Raw genomic sequence first — 20311 nt, 5'->3', positions numbered from 1 at the left:
GACCTCTGTCATCATTTTAAGTGGGAGAACTTGCACAATCGGTGGCTGACTAAATACTTTTTTGCCCCACTGTATGTATATATCTGTATGTGTGTATATATATGTATATATATATATATATATGTATATACATACATATATATAATTATATGTATATATATATATATATATATATATATATATATATATATATATATATATATATATATATATATATACATATATATATATATATATATATATATATATATATATATATACATACAGATAGACTTAGACAAACTTTAATGATCCACAAGGGAAATTGTTCAAAATTTCCCTTGTGGATCATTAAAGATTTATGTATGTGTGTATTTTTTATGTACATGTGTGTGTGTTTATACGTTCGTATACTCACTTTTACTTTCTTCCATATTTGAAAAGTCCCGAGCTCTCAATAAGGTTGCCTTGCATTAACACCCGTCAATCAACACTCACCGCGCCCACATCCATCATACGCCCCGCCCCTTTATTCATTTGGCTGTTCCATGTATCCTCTTTCTTTTCCTCCTCTCTCTACCACGCTGTGAGATGAGCAGAAGTTAAACATTTTCCCGTCATTGATTCAGATCAGGTGAACATTCTGAGGATTATCTCAAATACTTCACTGTTTTTTTTTTTACACGTTTTTAATTCAAAACACCACGAAGGAAAACATTCCACATCGATGCCAACTAATTAAGTGGGAGGTTCTGCTCGCACAGCTGCCGCACGCGCACCGACTCATTTGTCTGTTTAACCAACAGCACTTGGACTATTTGCTTGTGTCCATACTTTGTTTTTGTTTTTTTAACATTTGAGTTCATTTAACGCAGACATTGTTGTGCCAAAGTGTGACTCAGGATGAACGGCAACAAAATCGAGAAGGAGAGCGAGCAGAGTGAATTCCACGAAGAAGAGGTGAGGCTCGCGCACCTTTCACCCTTTTCTCTTGTTTGTTGCCAGGCTGCCATTAAACTCTACTTTTAGCTACGTTCAAGTTTGAAATGTCGTTTTAACACAAAATACTGTCATTACTGTCACTTAACTATACGTCTAACTGTCACGTCCGTGCCTTAATATTCATTTGAATGTGGTAAATGTATCATTTCAAAATTTTAGGATAATCCATCCATTTCCTACCGCTTATTCCCTTTTGGGGTCACGGGGGCGCTGGTGCCTATCTCAACTACAATCGGGCGGAAGGCGGTGTACACCCTGGACAAGTCGCCAACACAGATAGACAGACATTTAATACTTAATTATAAAGTAAGCTATAGTGTATTTTCCCTTTTAGCTCCCTCCTTATAGTGCTTTTTTGTGCATTAGCTATATTAGATTATTGACAATCTGATTAAAGCTCAGCTAAGAAGCAGTATTCATTTAGTAAACAAGTATGATGACAGCTCATACTCTTCACTGTCCAAAATATTCGTATTCTGTTCATTGAATCCAATATTTTCATTGCTGGATTCCATACGGCAGTGGTTCTCAAATGGGGGTACGCGTACCCCTGGGGGTACTTGAAGGTATGCCAAGGGGTACGTGAGATTTTTTTTTAAATATTCTAAAAATAGCAAAAATCCTTTTTAAATATATTTATTGAATAATACTTCAACAAAATATGAGTGTACGTTCATAAACTGTGAAAAGAAATGCAACAATGCAATATTCAGTGTTGACAGCTAAATTTTTATGGACATGTTCCATAAATATTGATGTTAATATAATAATATTGACGTCCCACTGGGGTGAGTTTTCCTTGACCTTATGTGGGCTCTACCGAGGATGTCGTTGTGGTTTGTGTTGTGTTTTGTGCAGCCCTTTGAGACACTAGTGATATAGGGCTTTATAAATAAACATTGATTGATTGATTGAAAGATTTCTTTTTTGTAAAGAAATGTTTAGAATTACGTTCATGAATCCAGATGGATCTCTATTACAATCCCCAAAGAGGGCACTTTAAGTTGATTACGTCTATGTGTAGAAATCTTTATTTATTTTTCAAAAAGTTTTTAGTCATTTTTATATCTTTTTTTCCAAATAGTTCAAGAAAGACCACTACAAATGAGCAATATTTTGCACTGTTATACAATTTAATAAATCAGAAACTGATGACATAGTGCTGTATTTTACTTCATCTCTTTTTTTCAAACAAAAATGCTTTGCTCTGATTAGGGGGTACTTGAATTAAAAAAAATGTTCAGATGAAAAAAAGGTTGAGAACCACTGCCATACGGGATCCTCCAGCGACTAAAATAGGCATCTAATTACGAAACTGTGCACTATTGTTTTTTATTCTTGTTCATGTAAATTTGTTGACTTTTCCATGTTGTACTGAGCAGCCAGGACGAAGATGCATGTGACGTAACCCAAAAGCAAGCATACTAGCATTAACATGTAGTGTTTGGCCAAGTAATATGATTTTGTGATGCTCGTTTTCTTGTAATATGTTCTTTGTTCCAAAACTATTTTCCCCTGTAGAAATACATTCATCGCTGGCTCACAAATGGACGATGCCAGCATGCTGGGGTGCGCCTTGGCAACTAACACGGTAGTCTAGTAACGTCAAGTAACGCACCAGTTTTAACAATGGTGTCAAACTGAATTTGAGTCGCAATTCCTATTTATTACGATTCTGAATCAATCCAAAATGTTCAATAATCCATTTTTAAAAAGACGCTTTTCAAGCCATCTCAGCGCTTATTCCCTTTTTGGCTGAGAGAGCCATACAAGCCAAATATTTTAAAAAGTATTTCCGTGAGAGCCATGTTATATTTTTTAACACAAAATACAACTAAATGCGTGCATTTTTTAAGTAAGACCAACATTTTCAGAGTATAATAAGTCTCGAATTATTTTTAATAACATTGTTATTTCTTGAACAGTGCGGCAGAAAACAGATGGATGGATTAAAATGCATGAGAATGTTTTATATTTTGCAGGTTATTTTTAACATCGTGATTACCAGCGGAATTATTCATTACTTATCGTGTTAAGCAATGTCAGCTAAGATTTATCTGAGAGCCAGATGCAGTCATCAAAAGAGCCACATCTGGCTTCGAGCCATAGGTTCCCAACCACTGCTTTAGACGTTGGGAGAAAGTAATAAAATCAGTACCGTCTTCGCTGAAGGGAAATGTTTGGGCACATTTTGCAATTTCCCAGGTAAGGAGGAGTAATATAAACATTTCTTATCAGCAGAAATGGTCAGAAACGTCTTTGTGTCCCTGGCTTATTAGAAGCTCGCCTTCTGAAAGAGTGTGTGCATGCTTAGTCCAGTTTATAGAGCAGTAGTTCATCGTGGAATTGGCACCCTTTGTTACTGAAAAAGTATTGATTGTCAATCGAGAAAGGGGAATCCATTATGAATTAAATGGTTACCCCCAAAATTGGAATCCAATCGTAAGTTGATTCAATTCCCTAAATTTGTATGTTTTTTATAAGAAACATAACAAATATAGTATCAAAATCAATACAGCAAAACAGTGGTTCTCAAACTTTTTTCACCAAACACAGCACTTGGCTCAACAAGTATTACCGTAATGACCAGCAACAAAATATAATAGCATAGTAGGCATAAGTATTCATTAACAACAAGGCAGAGGTTGTATTTAACAAGTATATATTTTTGGCCACAGTCACATTATACGCAGTCCGAACTGGAACACTGTTTTAATATAGGAAAATAAAACACTGTACTTTAATTAACTGATTCTTTGGCGTACCACTAGATGGAGCATGTGTACCACTAGTAGTACATATACCACAGTTTGATAATAGCATAAGCGGTAGAAATCGATGGATGGATGATAATAGGATAAAATAGTGCAATATAATTTGTTGAAAGGACTAGTTGGTACAATCCCTGGGGATTCTGCATGTCAGGGGCGTCGTCCTCCCTGAGCCAGGCTGGCACCTGACCGTACTACAAACAACTACTATAGAGTTATGTAGTAATATAATAATAATTAATAAAATTTACCGTGCAAAGTAAATATCTACGCTATTTCCTGCCAGCTGCTTCTCAATCAAACACACCATGAACAATTACACCATAGTTTCATGGATACATTTCCACTGTTTAGAAATTATTCTAACCCCCTTGGCTGCCGTTGTCACAGCTTTTATCTACGACTGCTGTTAGTGCCATACGTCTTCACTAAGTTGTGCACACCTTGGTCATGTTTTTCGATTATTTATTGATCTAATTTAATGAATATAATCCCCTCTTTTGTCTCAGCACAGTACTTTATGCTCACTTTCTTCCTTCCTATGTTTGGAAAAATCAAGTTATGGCTTTCTAGTTAAGCGTCTATCACAAGCTAATGCTAACGTGTGAGGCACTTGATATTTTGGTCAAATCTTACGAGGTTAAGTTAGACATTTACTATGCCAACTAGCGACGGAGAGGCTCGTAATCCAAATTTTTCCTTGCAACCTAAAGCATAACAATTAGCAGAAAGACAATTCGTATCCCAAAAAACTTGTGAGCTGGAGCCCACACATGCCAAGGTATCTTTGTATTAGGCTTAGTAATACGTTCTACGTGTTTCTGATTATGTCCAAATAATTTTCCCCCCACTAATACTTCTAGGTGTGGACATATTTTTGTTATTTTTTGGTAATACCATAACATTGCTTGCCAGATCATTTTGGTCAAATTTTAATAAAATTATTCTCCATGCCAAAATAAAAACAGATGCGATTAAATAATTGTTCAATTTCCCCTGTAGTCTAGTATATAGTAAAGGTGGGAAAAATGATTGATTCTTAGATGCATCACAATTGGGACACGGGTGATTCTGAATTGATTGACAAATGTCCAAATATTGTCTATTTTAATCTGTTGAATAAAGTAATGGTTCTGAAATTTGAAACTAGTGCAGACAGAGAGTAAATATATGTAGGAGAGACAAAGCCTTTCTAACTGCTAAGCTAGCTTGAAATATGAAGTAGTGAAACAACAAAAGCATAAGGGCCTGGTCTACTTAAGGTTTGCGTGTACGAAACCACATACAAACCTGATTGTACTAAAATTGATACGAATGCTGCTATACCATATGTATTGGTGTTATAAACAAAACGTGCAGAGTGGTAATTTTAAACTCAACACCACATTACAGTATTATTGTTTTAAAGAGTATTTTTTTAAGTTTTTAATTAGTTACTTCTTACTTAACCAAAAAAGTAATTTAATTACTAATGGAATTACTCTTAATTAATGTAATTAATTACTCGAGAACGTAATGAGTTTAAAGAAACAACATTAAATATACGTCATATGCAGTTAGAAGTTTATGAGAGCAGTGTGCGCATGCCTTTAAAAGGCGGTGTCTGTTGCCAAGCAATGTGATTTTTTTTTTCTTAGATGTTTTGTGTTTTTAACTCCTTGTCCTTTCAAACTATGTAGCACTTTGATATTGACAAATGTAAAGTGCTTTACAAATTAAATGTATTATTATTATTATTATTATTTAAGCGATGTGTGACATCAGCAAGGGTTTAAGTTAAACTCTATTTGTTAGCTTTGGCAGTTAGCAGCGACAGTTTTTATGCTGTGTTGAATGTTTGCAGTGGCTTGTGTTACCTCTGGTTGATATAGAGGAGCCGCCGCCAGCCGCCGGAGCTTCGGTGCGGTCACGTCCGCTGTGCGCAAAGACTATTGTGGCACGGGGTGTGGTGTCTGCAATGCGCTGTTGCGACTCTGGATGCGCACAGGCCCTTTCACACGCGTCGGAACCTTCCTCAACTACGGTACCTGCTGCGCACCCTCTCAGCAGTACGCCACCCTGGCAACAAACAGTTGCAGACCGCTGAAACAATGGCCCATCAGAAGTTAGCAATATTGCGGTATTGGCTCAAACATATATGTCTTTTTAAAATTACCGGTATTAACTGTAATGCCAGCATACCACCCAGCCTTACCCTATACCGCACACAAAAGTACCGTATTTCGGACTACAAGTTGCGTTTTTTTTCATAGTTTGGCCAGGGGTGCGACTTATTTGTAAAATGATTTACACATTACCGTAAAATATCTAATAATATTATTTAGGTCATTCACGTAAGAGACTAGACGTATACGATTTCATGGGATTTAGCGATTAGGAGTGACAGATTGTTTGGTAAACGTATAGCATGTTCTATATGTTATAGTTATTTGAATGACTCTTACCATAATATGTTACGTTAACATACCAGACACGTTCTCAGTTGGTTATTTATGCGTCATATAACGTACACTTATTCAGCCTGTTGTTCACTATTCTTTATTTATTTTAAATTGCCTTTCAAATGTCTATTCTTGGTGTTGGGTTTTATCAAATACATTTCCCCCAAAAATGCGACTTATACTCCAGTGCTACTCATATGTTTTTTTTCCTTCTTTATTATGCATTTTCAGCAGGTGCGACTTATACTCCGGAGCGATTTATACTCCTAAAAATTCTGTAATCTACTAAACTTGTGTGCAGAGGATTGCACCTCTTAAGTAAGCAAAATAGCGTCCACAATACTGGGAGGAGGATATGACAATATAATTATTTAATGCTCGCAGTGTGATTTATCAAGGCTGAAACTGTTATATGGGCGCTGTTTAAGGAACAGCTTGGGGGCAACATTTATGAATTTCTCCTTATAAACATTTCCTCAAGCCCTTTCTGGAGATCATGTGATGATAGGATTTATCACAAAACTGTAATAACATTATTGTGCTGCTTAAACATGTACATAATGAATCATGGTAGTAGTTTGTTGGGTACATTTTTTCAGCACCCTTTTATATTTTAGTCCACAATTTAAAATGGAATGACCAAATTTACCGTGAAACTGTATTTACAAACGTCTATCACTTGAAACCCTTCTGATTATAATGATTAAAAAAATGTGTGATTAAAGAGACATCAATATATGGCACCACATCTTTGAAAAACGCAACAGGAGTTGTTCATTGTTTTTTTGCATAGAAAAGTACCAGAAGAAATGTAGTGTTTGCGGAATAGTGGAAGTTGTGTTCGCTATAAAATGCATTAGCTATAAAACAATAACTCTGACCTTGCTTGAGGCAAAGTTTAACAACCTCCAAGGTATGACTCTCACATGCTGAACAACAACACAAGAATGTAGCGCACCACTCAATGGATCACTGATTTGCAGCAGTTAAAGCGCCGTAATGCTGCTTGTCATGCTTCACTACATTGCCCGCCCAACTTCAGGCGCGATCAAAACTCGATGCAGGGTAGCGGCGCTAGCCAAATATGGTGCTTTTGCAGGCGAGCTGCAGTATGTTGGCATTTTATCTTTCTTTGATAAGGTATCAGGTGCTCTGGACGCTTTCACGTAGTGCGACACTTAGCGATCACTAATTTTGCAGAAGTGACGATGAGCCTCCAGACCTTGTATGGACATGTGACCTTGATGGTTTAGTGCCGCGCTTGGGTTCCTATCTGAAAATCCAGGATGGCTTTCGGCGTTTTGGCAGCAACTTCAGGGTTGCAGGTTCGATCCCCAGTTCCACCATCCTAGTCACTGCTGTTGTGTCCTTGGGCAAGATATTTTACCCATCTGCTCTGAGTGTCACCCACAGTGGTTTAATAGTACCGTAACATAGATAATGGGTTTCACTATGCAAAGCGCACTGAGTCACTGAAGAAAAGCGCTACATAAATATAATTCACGTCACAAATTTCTCTCACTAAAAGTGAAAGTTAAAGTACCAATGATTGTCACACACATACTAGATGTGGCGAAATGATTCTCTGCATTTGACCCATCACCTTTGATCATCCACTGGGAGGTGAGGGAAACAGTGGGCAGCCGTGCCCGGAAATCATTTTATGGTGATTTAACCCCCAATTCCAACACTTAATGCTGAGGGCCAAGCGGGGAGGTAATGCGTCCCATTTTTATAGTCTTTGGTATGTCTCGGGCCGGGATTTGAACTCACGACCTACCGATCTCAGGGTGGACATTGTAACCAAGTTGCCACTTCATCACAGGACCAACACAGACAGAGACAGACAACATTCACACTCCCAGTAGTATTTCCACCTTCAAAAATATACTTAAAAATAATAAGTTGACACATTTATTGTTAATTGTCCCTTATTGTCATATCCCCATCCTTACTTTTACAATTTAACGATCGTGGAGGCAAACATCTGAATTCATTCTTCTAGGTACTGTTAACATATACACTGAACATGTAATAATCAAATACTAATTTATATTCAATAATACATAATTTAATAACATATAATTTATACACATTTATGAATAAATTGATGTAGTAACATAATGGCCAGAGTTATATGAGAAAGATTATTTCTATTTAATTTATTTTCAAAGTAGGAAAATCCAAAACAAACTCAAAGAAATAAATTGTTTTTTGTGCCCAATCAAAACATTTGATTCTATTTGCCTTGGTTGACCTTTAGCCTACTTTTACTTCTAACTTGATAATTTCCTTGAACAAAAGCCTTTCATTAAACCATCCTTTTCAAAAATAAACACTGTCACATCGAATTACGTTTTTGCAACACAGCGGTAGTTTGAACCTCGTACGACATTTGTTGTCTCTGTACTTGCAAGCTCCCCCAAGAGGAAAATATCACTTCAACATGGGGATGGGGTAGGGGGCATCTCCCTGGGGTGTCACTGTCCATTTTTTCTTGGGGTTATCATCCGCCAGGTGCAATAATGGGTTAGCCGCGACCTTTTCCCTATACGATACATGGGGAGCTACATGGTGGTCCGTCACTGGACAAGCTATGAAAAGGCCAAACAGATACATTAACTGTCTGTGACATCACATGCTTATACGGTAAAAAAGATACTACACAAAAAAGAGCTTTTTTTTCAAAATCCCCCTCCGCTTGCCTTTCCATATCTGATAGCTTTGCAGTTTATTTATAAAAGCAGCGGGGGAATTGTCATCTTATCTTAGCCATTTGTCAGCTGTGCGACAAGAGCTATTTGAAAAGACAACAACAAGGCTTAGCGTCAGGAACGGCTGGCTAATGAGAAACTGGCATGTGAGTTTGCTAAAATATATTGTATGGAGTACATAAAGTAGTTAAAAAGAAGTCATGGATGGACATAAAATGTCAGGAAAATAGCTCACAGATCACAGCACCCACATACCACCGTTGAGATGTGCGCTCTATTGCAGCGGCTGTATGGAAACAATGCCTACATATTTAAAGTTCCTGGCACTCCATGTAGTATGGATTTAATCTATTTTTAATCAGTCACTCATTAAAATATTATTCAAAGCAAGAGAATATAAATCTTTTTTTTTTCTTATCAAATTAATAGATTGATAGTTGCAACTCTATACAAATACAAGCAATTTACTCAAAAAAAGTACTACTTTTTACTTTTTCAAAGTTTGAAAATAAGTTGACTGTAAGACAACAAATCTATGCTGTTCAAGCCAAACTCTGACAGCTTTGATTATTGAATCCATCCATTCATCTATTTTCTATACCACTTGCCCTCATTAGGGTCACGGTGAACTGGAGCCTCAGCCAACTGACACTGATTGGTTGACTGGTTGCCAACCAATAACAGGGCACATATAGACAAACAACTTTTTAAACTAAATGCACAATTTAGAGTCTTCAATTAACTAATCATACGTGTTTTTTGGAATGAGGCAACAAAACATAGTACCGAGAGAAAATTGTGTAAGTTTACAACATGATAAATAAAGATGCAAAATAGCACCTACAGAACAGCTTCAGCATTGATAAATCACATCACCCATGCTGAGTATTTATATTTGCATCTTATCTTCCCAGTATTGTAGGTGGTCTGATAATCAGCTTCATGAAGACAGACACGCTAAATTGATCAAGCCCTCTATTTTGCTAATTTAAGAGATACAATGCTGTGCACAGGAACTTAATACATCAGATTTGCACCTGCTGTCAAGTTTACACATGTTTTAGCACATGCAAACCTTGACATCAGGCCCTAGGGGTTGTAGTTATTATACACAACCTGTTTGATTCTAATGTCTAAGTTGCAGTTTTAATTACCAAATTTGAAGGTAAAATCGCTCATGCCAATCAGTAGCCTTTCACAAAAGTGAAGCCTTACTGTCATGCATGTCTCATTACCGAGAGGCATCCCCCTACGAATACGCCCCTTTTGCCTCCAAGGTAGTTGAGCCGGTGCATGGTCTGCAACCAGATGTGCAACAAAGGTATCGAAGCATGGTATGGTCAGTACCTGCAAAATTACCGAATTCGGTACTTAACCCTAATGATGCAAAAATAGACATTTTTTTTCCCGTTTTGCCTTAATTGCATTGGACTTTATTAAATTAGTGTATTAATTGTTTGGCGCAACCAAACCGGAGCGGGAGGTGATGGAAATAATTAAAAAAAGAAAACAGAGGGGGAAATTGCGGGGACAAAAGAGGGCTAAGACAGAGAGACAGCAACAACAAAAAACAACAACAGAACAACATCAGCAAATATTATATCTGCAAATAGTATAATACAAAAAAGGACCAGTTACGGAAGTAGATAGTAATAGCACAAATGACAATGAACTTTATTGCACTACAAATGGAACAGGTAAAATACAAATATAAATAACACTACTGATAATAAATTATAATAATTACTTCTATGATCAACGATACAATTGCTTTAAATGCAATAATACATAATTGTAATGAATACTTGAATTACAAGATAAAGCAGATAAATGGAGGAGAAGAAAGAGAAGCAAACTATGTTAACCTTATAGATTATTATATAAAAAAATTGGTTAAGCTTTATCAGTGTGCCGTGTTTTACCCAGTTTCTGTCCTGGGGCGGCAACATTAATATATGTTTGATGAAATGTGATTATATGCATAAAAGTAAAATAGAGATTCAAAGCCGAGCTCTGTCACAAAACAAATTCAAGTCATAAACACAGGTACCACTGTGATTCCAAAATGTATAGCACATTTCAATTACGTATTTATTTAAAACAAAAATGTTGTACTTATACATGCCCCATTTTGAATACCTGACCCTTACTTTGGGAATATATCATATGATATCAAAATTAAAAAGTGAAGAACAGTTTGCCATCTTCAGGGACAGCGTGGCGTGGTTGGGAGAGTGGCCGTGCCAGTAACCTGAGGGTTCTCGGTTCGATCCCCAGTTTCTACCAACCTAGTCACGTCCGTTGTGTCCTTGAGTGAGACACTTCACCCTTGCTCCTGTAGGGTCGTGGTTAGCGCCTTGCATGGCAACTCCCGCCATCAGTGTGTTAATGTGTCTGTAAATGAGTGAATGTGGAAATAGTGTCAAAGCGCTTTGAGTACCTTGAAGGTAGAAAAGCGCTATACAAGTATAACCCATTTACCATTTATCTTTAACTTTCTGACTGTATTTGTCTTATCCAAAACAAGCTATTATTATACCTTCTCCTTCCTCTCCACACTTTTATCTTTCCCTATGTTTGTTTCCTTCCCTCTGCCACACCCCTTTCCTCCCCAACTAACCTTTATCTTGTTGTCTGAGCCGTTTCCTCCCTTCCTTGTATAAATTGCCACACATTTGCTAAACCATGTAATCCCACTCTGCTCAGTTGAAGGGAAGTGCTGTACCTTCAGAACAACCATATATGTTCACAGGAAGTGATACTTTCATGCTTGACTGACATCTCCATCAATCGAGTGACTGATACAATCCTTGAAAATGGCAAAAATGTGGTTAATAGTTTCATTATTGCAAAAACCAAAAACAGCCTAGCATCATAACATTGATTATTTCTTTGTATGTTTGTTTGGCGCTCAGCAAACATCTTTTGATTGCACAAAACACGTAATGTTGTTAACATCATAAATATGCTACTTTTATTTAAAAAAAGCATACGAATCAAAAATATATGTTTTATTTCAACGCAATCAGTTCTGAAATGCTGGTCATTGTCCACTTTTTTGTTTGGTTTTCAAGCAACGACCCCTTTCACGCAAGCCTGTTAGGTTGGTTTGTTATTTTTATTTTATCTTAGAATTTCTCTATAAACGTCACAGACACAGGCCTGCAGAATATGAATTTTTCACTTCGATAAGTAGCAAAATGCTTTGACATATGAGTTTAACTTATTCTGTGACAAGGCTTGTAACTTAAAATACTTATAGCTCAAATCCATATACGTGCCTCATTTAAATACCCAAACACACTATAATTTAACATGTAACATGCTGTTTAGTAATAATGAATATTGTATTAAAATATATACAATAGCATTTACTAGGGAATATAGTAAACTACAGTCGTTTGAAGTAATGTAAAACTAATGTACGGTACGTCATTTACCTTGAAGAGCGGACTCGTAAGGTATCCCCTGTGAGCTGCTTCTCCGTCAAACACATCATCTGCAGCCACCATCAACAGCTTGTCTGTATTTTAATGTATACATTTCAGCCGTTATTATTATTAAGGGTGCAACGAATCATGTACTAATATCAACAATAGAATTTGTCAAATTAACTTGTTGAAAATAGTCGTGATGTCGTCACTTGTGTTTTTCAGGAGGAACGCAAGTCGGTGCGGCCACTCAAACAACATTGCGGGTGAAAATATGTAAAGTTTGGGAACATTTAATATTATTCTTGTAAAAACATCAATACATTGCTCATTTTGCAAAGAAGATCCTGTGTTTATGACACTACATCTGTGATATCGGAATATCGGACATCTGGAGGATGCTGTCTCAACTCAGAGGTAGTTATTTTGTTCCGTGCCATCTACCTAACGAAGTTGTGTGAAAATGGATTTGACTTTCAAATTAGCTGGCGTCATTTTAGCAAGAGTTCGCCAGCTAAACTTTGTCTAAATCAATTCAAGTAATTTCCAAATCAGCATCAATTTGCAGTGCGATGAAGAAAGGTATAATAACAAACAACAATCGCACGCACGCACGCACGCACGCACGCACGCACACACACACACACACACACACACACACACACACACACACAAAACGTTACGTACCGATGTGCTGGTATCATAATATTAAACATACAAACTACTAGATAGCTGAAATATTAACAACTAATCAACGATACAATTACATACTTCAAGCCTATTAGATTGCTAAAAATGCCAACAATCAAAAATATACCAGTGTGCCGCACACATAATCCAGTTAGATACTTTTGGTGTTTTAACAGATGTAGTTATTGCTGGTATTTTAACTGTCCTTTTTTTTTCAACGTGAAAAATACATTTGTTGTTTTTTTTTAGCACTTCGACTGTCTCCGCTTTCAAATGGACAAACGTTCAACAGTTTGATTTTATTTGTGTAACAGCTGAATGAGCAGCTAAGGTTCAAATAAATTTCAATGAATTAGTATTCATCTTTGTTAGTAAGTACATGCTTAAAACAATCTCAATTTGAATTTATTTTGATGGCTACGTGGCTTCACGGTGGAAGAGGGGTTAGTGCGTCTGCCTCACAATACGAAGTTCCTGCAGTCCTGGGTTCAAATCCAGGCTCGGGATCTTTCTGTGTGGAGTTTGCATGTTCTCCCCGTGAATGCGTGGGTTCCCTCCAGGTACTCCGGCTTCCCCCCACCTCCAAAGACATGCACCTGGGGATAGGTTGATTGGCAAAACTAAATTGGCCCTAGTGTGTGAATGTGAGTGTGAATGTTGTCTGTCTATCTGTGTTGGCCCTGCGATGAGCTGGCGACTTGTCCAGGGTGTACCCCGCCTTCCGCCCAATTGTAGCTGAGATAGGCACCAGCGCCCCCCGCGACCCCAAAAGGGAATAAGCGGTAGAAAATGGATGGATGGGCTACGTCATAGCCAGTGAATGTGTATGCTTTATAATCTGGTTAATCGACTAATCGCTAAGATAATTGATGACCCGTCGTCTATCAAAATAATCGTTATTTGCAGACCTTTTATTATTATAAACTTTTTTAACCCCATTAGCTGCTGTTTTATAGCCTTTTTTTGACTCTTTCTGCCTCAGTATGATGCAGAGTGTGAAGTGTTCTGCTTCACCAGGTCTACTACAAATACACTTCGGTGTGTTTTTTGATGATTTCTTTCTTTAATTCAATTCACATCATCCGCTTCTTTGTATCAGCACAGTCCTTAACATTCACCTTATTTGGACCCATGGTTGTAAAAATAAAGTTTTGTCTGTGTAACGTTTAGCTAATGCTAGCAAGTGAGACTACAGATGTTGGACAGATCTTACCGGATTCACTGCTGTGACAATCAGTACATCAACTCAGGGTGGGGCGGTATTTGAAGTTTTCTTGTAACCCATATTTTTGTTCCTAACTTAGATAAAAATTTAGACTTTTATCTAAAAAAAAAAAAATAAGCAAATACTACTGTACTTATATGCCACCTTTGCTGTGTTCTTCATAAAATGCTAAACCTAATTATCGGATCTTCGGTTAGGACACATATTTCTTAAGTGAGGTCTAATAAGTCATCATGCATTACAGACGCTCTTGTGTAACAGTGCAAAGGTTTGCGCTGTGCTTTGTCAAACCTTCAAAGACAGCAGGGACATCAGTCTGACTCACGGTGTCTTAAAAAAATGGCTGTGCGCAAATGGTTAACTATGTTAACTCTAAATTAAGGATGTGCCAATCGGTCAACCACCGATCAATGTCGGCTGATTTTTGTGAAAAACTTTTTGATCCGTCATTGCCGATTAATGCCTTTTAAAGGCCTACTGAAATGAGATTTTCTTATTCAAATGGGGATAGCAGGTCCATTCTATGTGTCATACTTGATCATTTCGCGAAATTGCCATATTTTTGCTGAAAGGATTTAGTAGAGAACATCGATGATAAAGTTTGCAACTTTTGGTCGCTAATAAAAAAGCCTTGCCTGTACCGGAAGTAGCAGACGATGTGCACGTGACGTCACGGGTTGTAAGGCTTTTCCCCATTAATTTGAGCGAGGATTAAATATTCGTGGATGAAGAAAGTTAGTGAAGCACTACAAAAAAAAAAAGGCGACGGCAGTGGGAGCGATTCAGATGTTATTAGACACCTTTACTAGGATAATCCTGGAAAATCCTATATCTGCTTATTGTGTTACTAGTGTTTTAGTGAGATTATAAAGTCATACCTGAAAGTCGGAGGGCTGCGGTGACCGCCAGTGTCTCTGAGGGGAGCCATATGGAGGAGCAAAGAAAGTCACAGCTGCCTTTTTGACAGCTGCTGCAGGAGGACGCAAACTCCGCTCAAGTCTCCGGTAAGAGCCGACTTAATGTCACAATTTTCTCATCCAAAAACTTGCTGGTTGACATGTGGTAGAGAAACATGTTCGCTTGACCGCTCTATTCCATATTAAAGCTTCACAACAAACAAAGAAACACCGGCTGTGTTTTAGTTGCTATAGGCAGCTGCAATCCACCGCTTTCCACCAACAGCATTTTTCTTTATAGTCTCCATTATTAATTTAAAGCAGACGACTTTTAGCTGTGAGTGGTGCTGGGCTAAAATGTCCACTCCAACCAATAACGTCACAAGCACGCGTCAACATAAGCGTCATCATTCCGCGACGTTTTCAACGGGATACCTCGCGGGAAATTTAAAATTGCAATTTAGTAAACTAAACCGGCCGTATTGGAATGTGTTGCATTGTTAAGATTTCATCATTGATATATAAACTATCAGACTGTGTGGTCGGTAGTAGTGGGTTTCAGTTGGCCTTTAATGGTGATTTGACAAACGACTAGCAATAATATAGCTCCATACTAGAGATGCGCGGTTTGCGGTCTCATCCGCGGAGTCCGCGGGTAAACCGCGGGTCGGGCGGTTGACATGACGAAAAAATAGATTTTAACTAGATTCGGGCGGGTGGCGGTTGATTCATCTGGAGACATTTGATATACATGGTTCTGGGATCGGTATCTTTTGCCATTCAAAGAGCCATTTAAGACCCGTGTCGTAAAGCAAAGAAGTCAATAGGAGATGCTATTCACTTGAATGACTGCTGGCAGTCACCCAGATACTAAATATTAGTGCGTGCTATGAAGCCCTTGGCTTTGTCGCCCTCTACATCATACACGATCTGCTTGTCAGTCCAGCATCATGTTGTGTGTGGCTTCCGCGGCAACACGCACACGACTGCAAGGCATACTGGGTGACACAGAGTACACTAATGGTTGTGATATAAACAATTTTAACACTCTTAGTAATATGTGCCACGCTTTGAAGCCACACCAATTAAGAACGACAAACACATTTCGGGAGAACATCCTCACAGTAACACAATATAAACGCAACACAACAAATACCCATAATCCTTTGTATTCATGACACACCTGACTATTTTATACACCCCAAACCCCGCCACCTCCCCCATCCCCCCTGCGTCGGTAAGGTGGGCGGGGTTGGCGGCGCGGGGGTGTAAAATATATTCAGGAAGTGTCATGAATACAAAGGATTTGGGGTATTAGTTGTGTTGCGTTTATGTTGTGTTACTGTGAGGATGTTCTCCCGAAATGTGTTTGTCAATCTTGTATTGTGTGGCTTCATAGCGTGGCGCATATTAGTAAGTGTTAAAGTTGTTTATATCACAACCACTAGTGTACTCTGTGTCACCCAGTATGCCTTTCAATCTCATACGTGTGATTACGGAAGCTGCACACAAAATGTTGCTGGATCAACAATCGGTTCGTACATGTTGTCGAAGGTGTCTAAGGCAATGGCTTCACAGCACGCCCATATACTTGTCATCAGGACGAACGCTATTAAATAGTAACGAGAACTTTAGCGGCTACAATGAACTACATTACTCCTTGAAAAAGGTTTGAATAGCTCTGTGAGTGGTAAAGGTGGCCAACCTCTAATGTAATTCAGCGGGCGGGTACGGTCCCGAAAAAATGTTGGTGCGGGTGGATGACGATTTTGGTGATGCGGATGATATAATTGCCTATCCGCGCATCTCTACTCCATACCCACTGTGGAGAAGCTCCACTAAGATAATGATAATCACCTCCAAAAATAAACTTAATTTCTTAATATCTTAAGTATCATTATCAAGTATCATCCCTGGGGGAAGAGTCTAAACATGTTAAACACCAAAAGCAAACCAGGAGCAGGCATGCTAATAGCTAAGCTAAGTGCTAAGCTGTCTTTAAACAACACTAAGAAACGAGTACTTAGTAAAGTTTGAGAAGTCTATATGGAAACGGTTATTAACAGGAAATTCACAATGAAGCTAATAATAGTCTAGAGATAAGATAATATAAAAACTGTTGGTGTGTCAGCACTGTCACGGCTAGTATACCACACGTAAGAGGCGAATCAATGCACAAATTAGTGGTGTTGTAACAAAAGGTAGCTATAGTATACAGTGTGATCGATACTAAAGTGGTTAGGTCGATATTTTTTATTTTGTTTTTATTTTAGTTAATCTTCGATTTAAAGGATTTGTTAATTTGCTCAAACAATTGTATGTAATAAAATAGAATAAATATTCTGTTGATATTGCACTCATAAATAAATGTAAGCAATTATAGTTAATACATCGGTATCAGTCTCGCTTTGGCTGATTAGCTCACGTAACCGGCTGCTTTGCAAGAAGAATGGAAGATGTGAGTAGACACAATCTTCTTGCAAAGAAACATCCAAACCTTTAAAGCCTAACCTGCTGGATCATTGACAGGTCTACAGAGCTTTAATAGATGCTTGAAAGAACAGCTTAGCTCAAGAGTGGAGTGCTCTCGACCTAACAATAAATCACACCCGACCTCTGACCTTGAGGTTAGCGCAACTCTTGGCCTCTTAAACTGAACTTAAACGCCTGAGGTCTCTTGATGCTAAAGGAAGGCAACTTCCTAAAAGAAACCTCAAAATGTTCTCCATTTAGTTTTGCAAATGTAAGACGATCGGATGCAATTTACAATAAAATTACGTTTGGCTAGTAAAATATTGGGTGTTTGTCATTTTTCTGAGAGTAAAAAAATACAACAATGTACAGCCATTATTAAGTAACAAATAAGTATTTTTTTACAATATGTTAAAAATAGCCATAAACATACCTGGAAAACAACAATAGACGCCTTGGTGGCATGCCAAGTAGTGGGTCGTGTACATTTGTCAGTTCGAAAAGTTTTGCGAGGAGTTAGAAACCATTTCCGTATTTTTCTGTTATGAATAAAAAGACAATGTGCGGCTAAAGTTCCATTTTAATATTACTTAACATCATTCATAATAAAGTTTGACAATGGTGAAAATAAGTGTTTTACATTATTAGACGATCAAAATTATGCGTTTTCTAGCTAATATAAGCTCTGAATATGTTTTTGCTTGCAAACAGTAGCTTCTAGGAAGACAAACACAATAGACTACTGTGTTTCAAGGTTATTGCCATGTCCGTCCACATTTTTGCTAGAATGTCCTTTTACCTATTAACTTGGCTGCAGAACACACACACACGCACCGAGGTCATGTTCCTCTTTTTGAGACAACCCTGTCAAATTAAAAACATTCAGTTAAAGTCAGCAAATGTTTCAAATAGTCAGTTAGCACATACAAAATACATACAAATTAAAACAGAGAGAATAAAAGTAAAAGGAGAACTGCACTTTTTTGAGTGAAACACTAAGCCACGGTGTTATCACATCACAATTATGGCTGCCCTCAGAGGACTTCTTGTAATTGTAAGTATACATGAATATCAATGTATAATTTCCTCATGATATTATTACAAAGTTGCATATGCATTCGATTTTTTGTTTTTTTTTAACGTAATTTTTGATGGATTTCTTCCTTTTTAATCATCAGTCAGGGTGACAAGCAGCTATTTAAATATTTATTTTAACTTTAACAATAGAATGTCTGGAATCTATGTTAATATATGTTTATTGCATGATTGGATTATATTAAAGTTTAAACAACATGCAATTTCATTCAGTACATTCATTTTCTTCTGTCAAAATCAAAAGAAGAACTACATTAGGCAAGAAGTGACGCACATTTTTTCCAAACTTTCGCAGGCGACATGAAGCATTTTGGCGGTGCAGATCTAACCTCTGGGGCTTGAGTTTGACACCAGCACTAACGCTAGATGTTAAATTTTTCACAGATTAAATAACAACATAACAAAACAGACACTTATAATGTGCACTCTGACTGGGATGCTGACTGATGTGATGGCTGTATCTTTCAGGATTCGACTTTGCTCCACCCGTTTAGCTGTTAAATTTAGCATAATTCTCACTCTACCAGATAAAAAATTCAGGGAGGAAACAAGCATCGTGTCGCTTCTTCCAAGCGATGTTGTCGAGTTGAGAGCCAGTATGTGCACTGATTGTCGTTCCAGATTTGTTAGTTTCAAACTTTTTAATAGCAGCTCCAGTAGCTAGCCTACCTCTCAGCTCTTGATAGCCTGAGCCTGTGAGCAAGGCGTTGTCAATTCTCCAAAAAAAAAAGTTCCTCAGTGTTAGTTAGCAAAAGCTATACCATGTAGGTCACGGCGTGTTTGGCATTTTTCAAACTTTTTTTTAGAGTGCCTTGTAAGAGATTTAGAAGAATCCCTACTTCCTGCATTTACTAGCCGCCTTGTGCTAGCTTTTTTTAATCATCCAGAACACACAGAAAAGGTAAAGACGCGTTCTTGTCTCACATAAGAATTTGGGATATCATAGGATACTTTATTTGTCCCACAATGGGGAAATTATGTGGTTGTAGTGCAGATACAAAAGGTCCACAATAAATAAGGTTGAAATTAAACAATTGAAACATCACAGAACAAAAAGGACATTAAACACATTAAAAGAGCACAGGGATGATGCAATCAGCTGCCACTTCAGCTGCACTATTTCTAAATACAGCTCAAAAACACAACCAAAATTCAAAATATGAGCAGCCAATGAGCAATAAATAATACATATGATTGCACCATGCTTAGACAAACAACAAAACAAAACAGCAACACCATTTCAACGCGCACAAACACTGCGGTTGTCTCTGCAGTGCTCCACGTAATCGTCTGCTGGAGTGAGAGGCCAAACGGCCAGAGACAGGAGCAGACCCTACAAAGCAACCAAGAGAGTCTACTCCATCCGAGGCTGCCCACTAGTCCCTGTCCAATGTCCGGTGCACGCGGATGAGCGAGAATCAGTCCAGGAAGACTGAAGTGTCCGAAACATGCTCATTGAAGCTCATCGATCCAGACACTCAAAACTAGCTGCGCAGCCCGTTCATCCTTCTTCTTGTTTTACTATTAACACCCGTTTTACCAAATAATGCAATATATCAGCTGTATACCATCGTGAACATGCAAAACTTCAATGT

The 20311-nt window shown here is 37.8% G+C and overlaps 1 protein-coding gene across 4 annotated transcripts in view; it reads left to right on the top strand.

Moving 5' to 3' along the window:
- The first annotated feature begins 525 nt into the window (after window positions 1-525).
- Window positions 526-20311, top strand: part of LOC133560252 (RNA-binding protein with multiple splicing-like) — a 105431-nt gene continuing 85645 nt past the window's right edge. Inside the window, exon 1 of one of the 4 annotated variants that reach the window (XM_061912583.1) lies at window positions 526-939. In XM_061912583.1, the coding sequence (XP_061768567.1) occupies window positions 883-939 (57 nt within the window). In that variant the 5' untranslated portion in view covers window positions 526-882. The remainder of the gene's footprint in view (window positions 940-20311) is intronic. The other 3 variants (XM_061912582.1, XM_061912580.1, XM_061912579.1) reach the window with 3 other exon arrangements.

Source organism: Nerophis ophidion, linkage group LG10 (genome assembly GCF_033978795.1).
Source record: "Nerophis ophidion isolate RoL-2023_Sa linkage group LG10, RoL_Noph_v1.0, whole genome shotgun sequence".
NCBI classification, from domain to species: domain Eukaryota; kingdom Metazoa; phylum Chordata; class Actinopteri; order Syngnathiformes; family Syngnathidae; genus Nerophis; species Nerophis ophidion.
The sequence above is the reverse complement of the archived record's forward strand: the minus strand, read 5'-3'. Positions and strand labels throughout refer to the sequence as shown.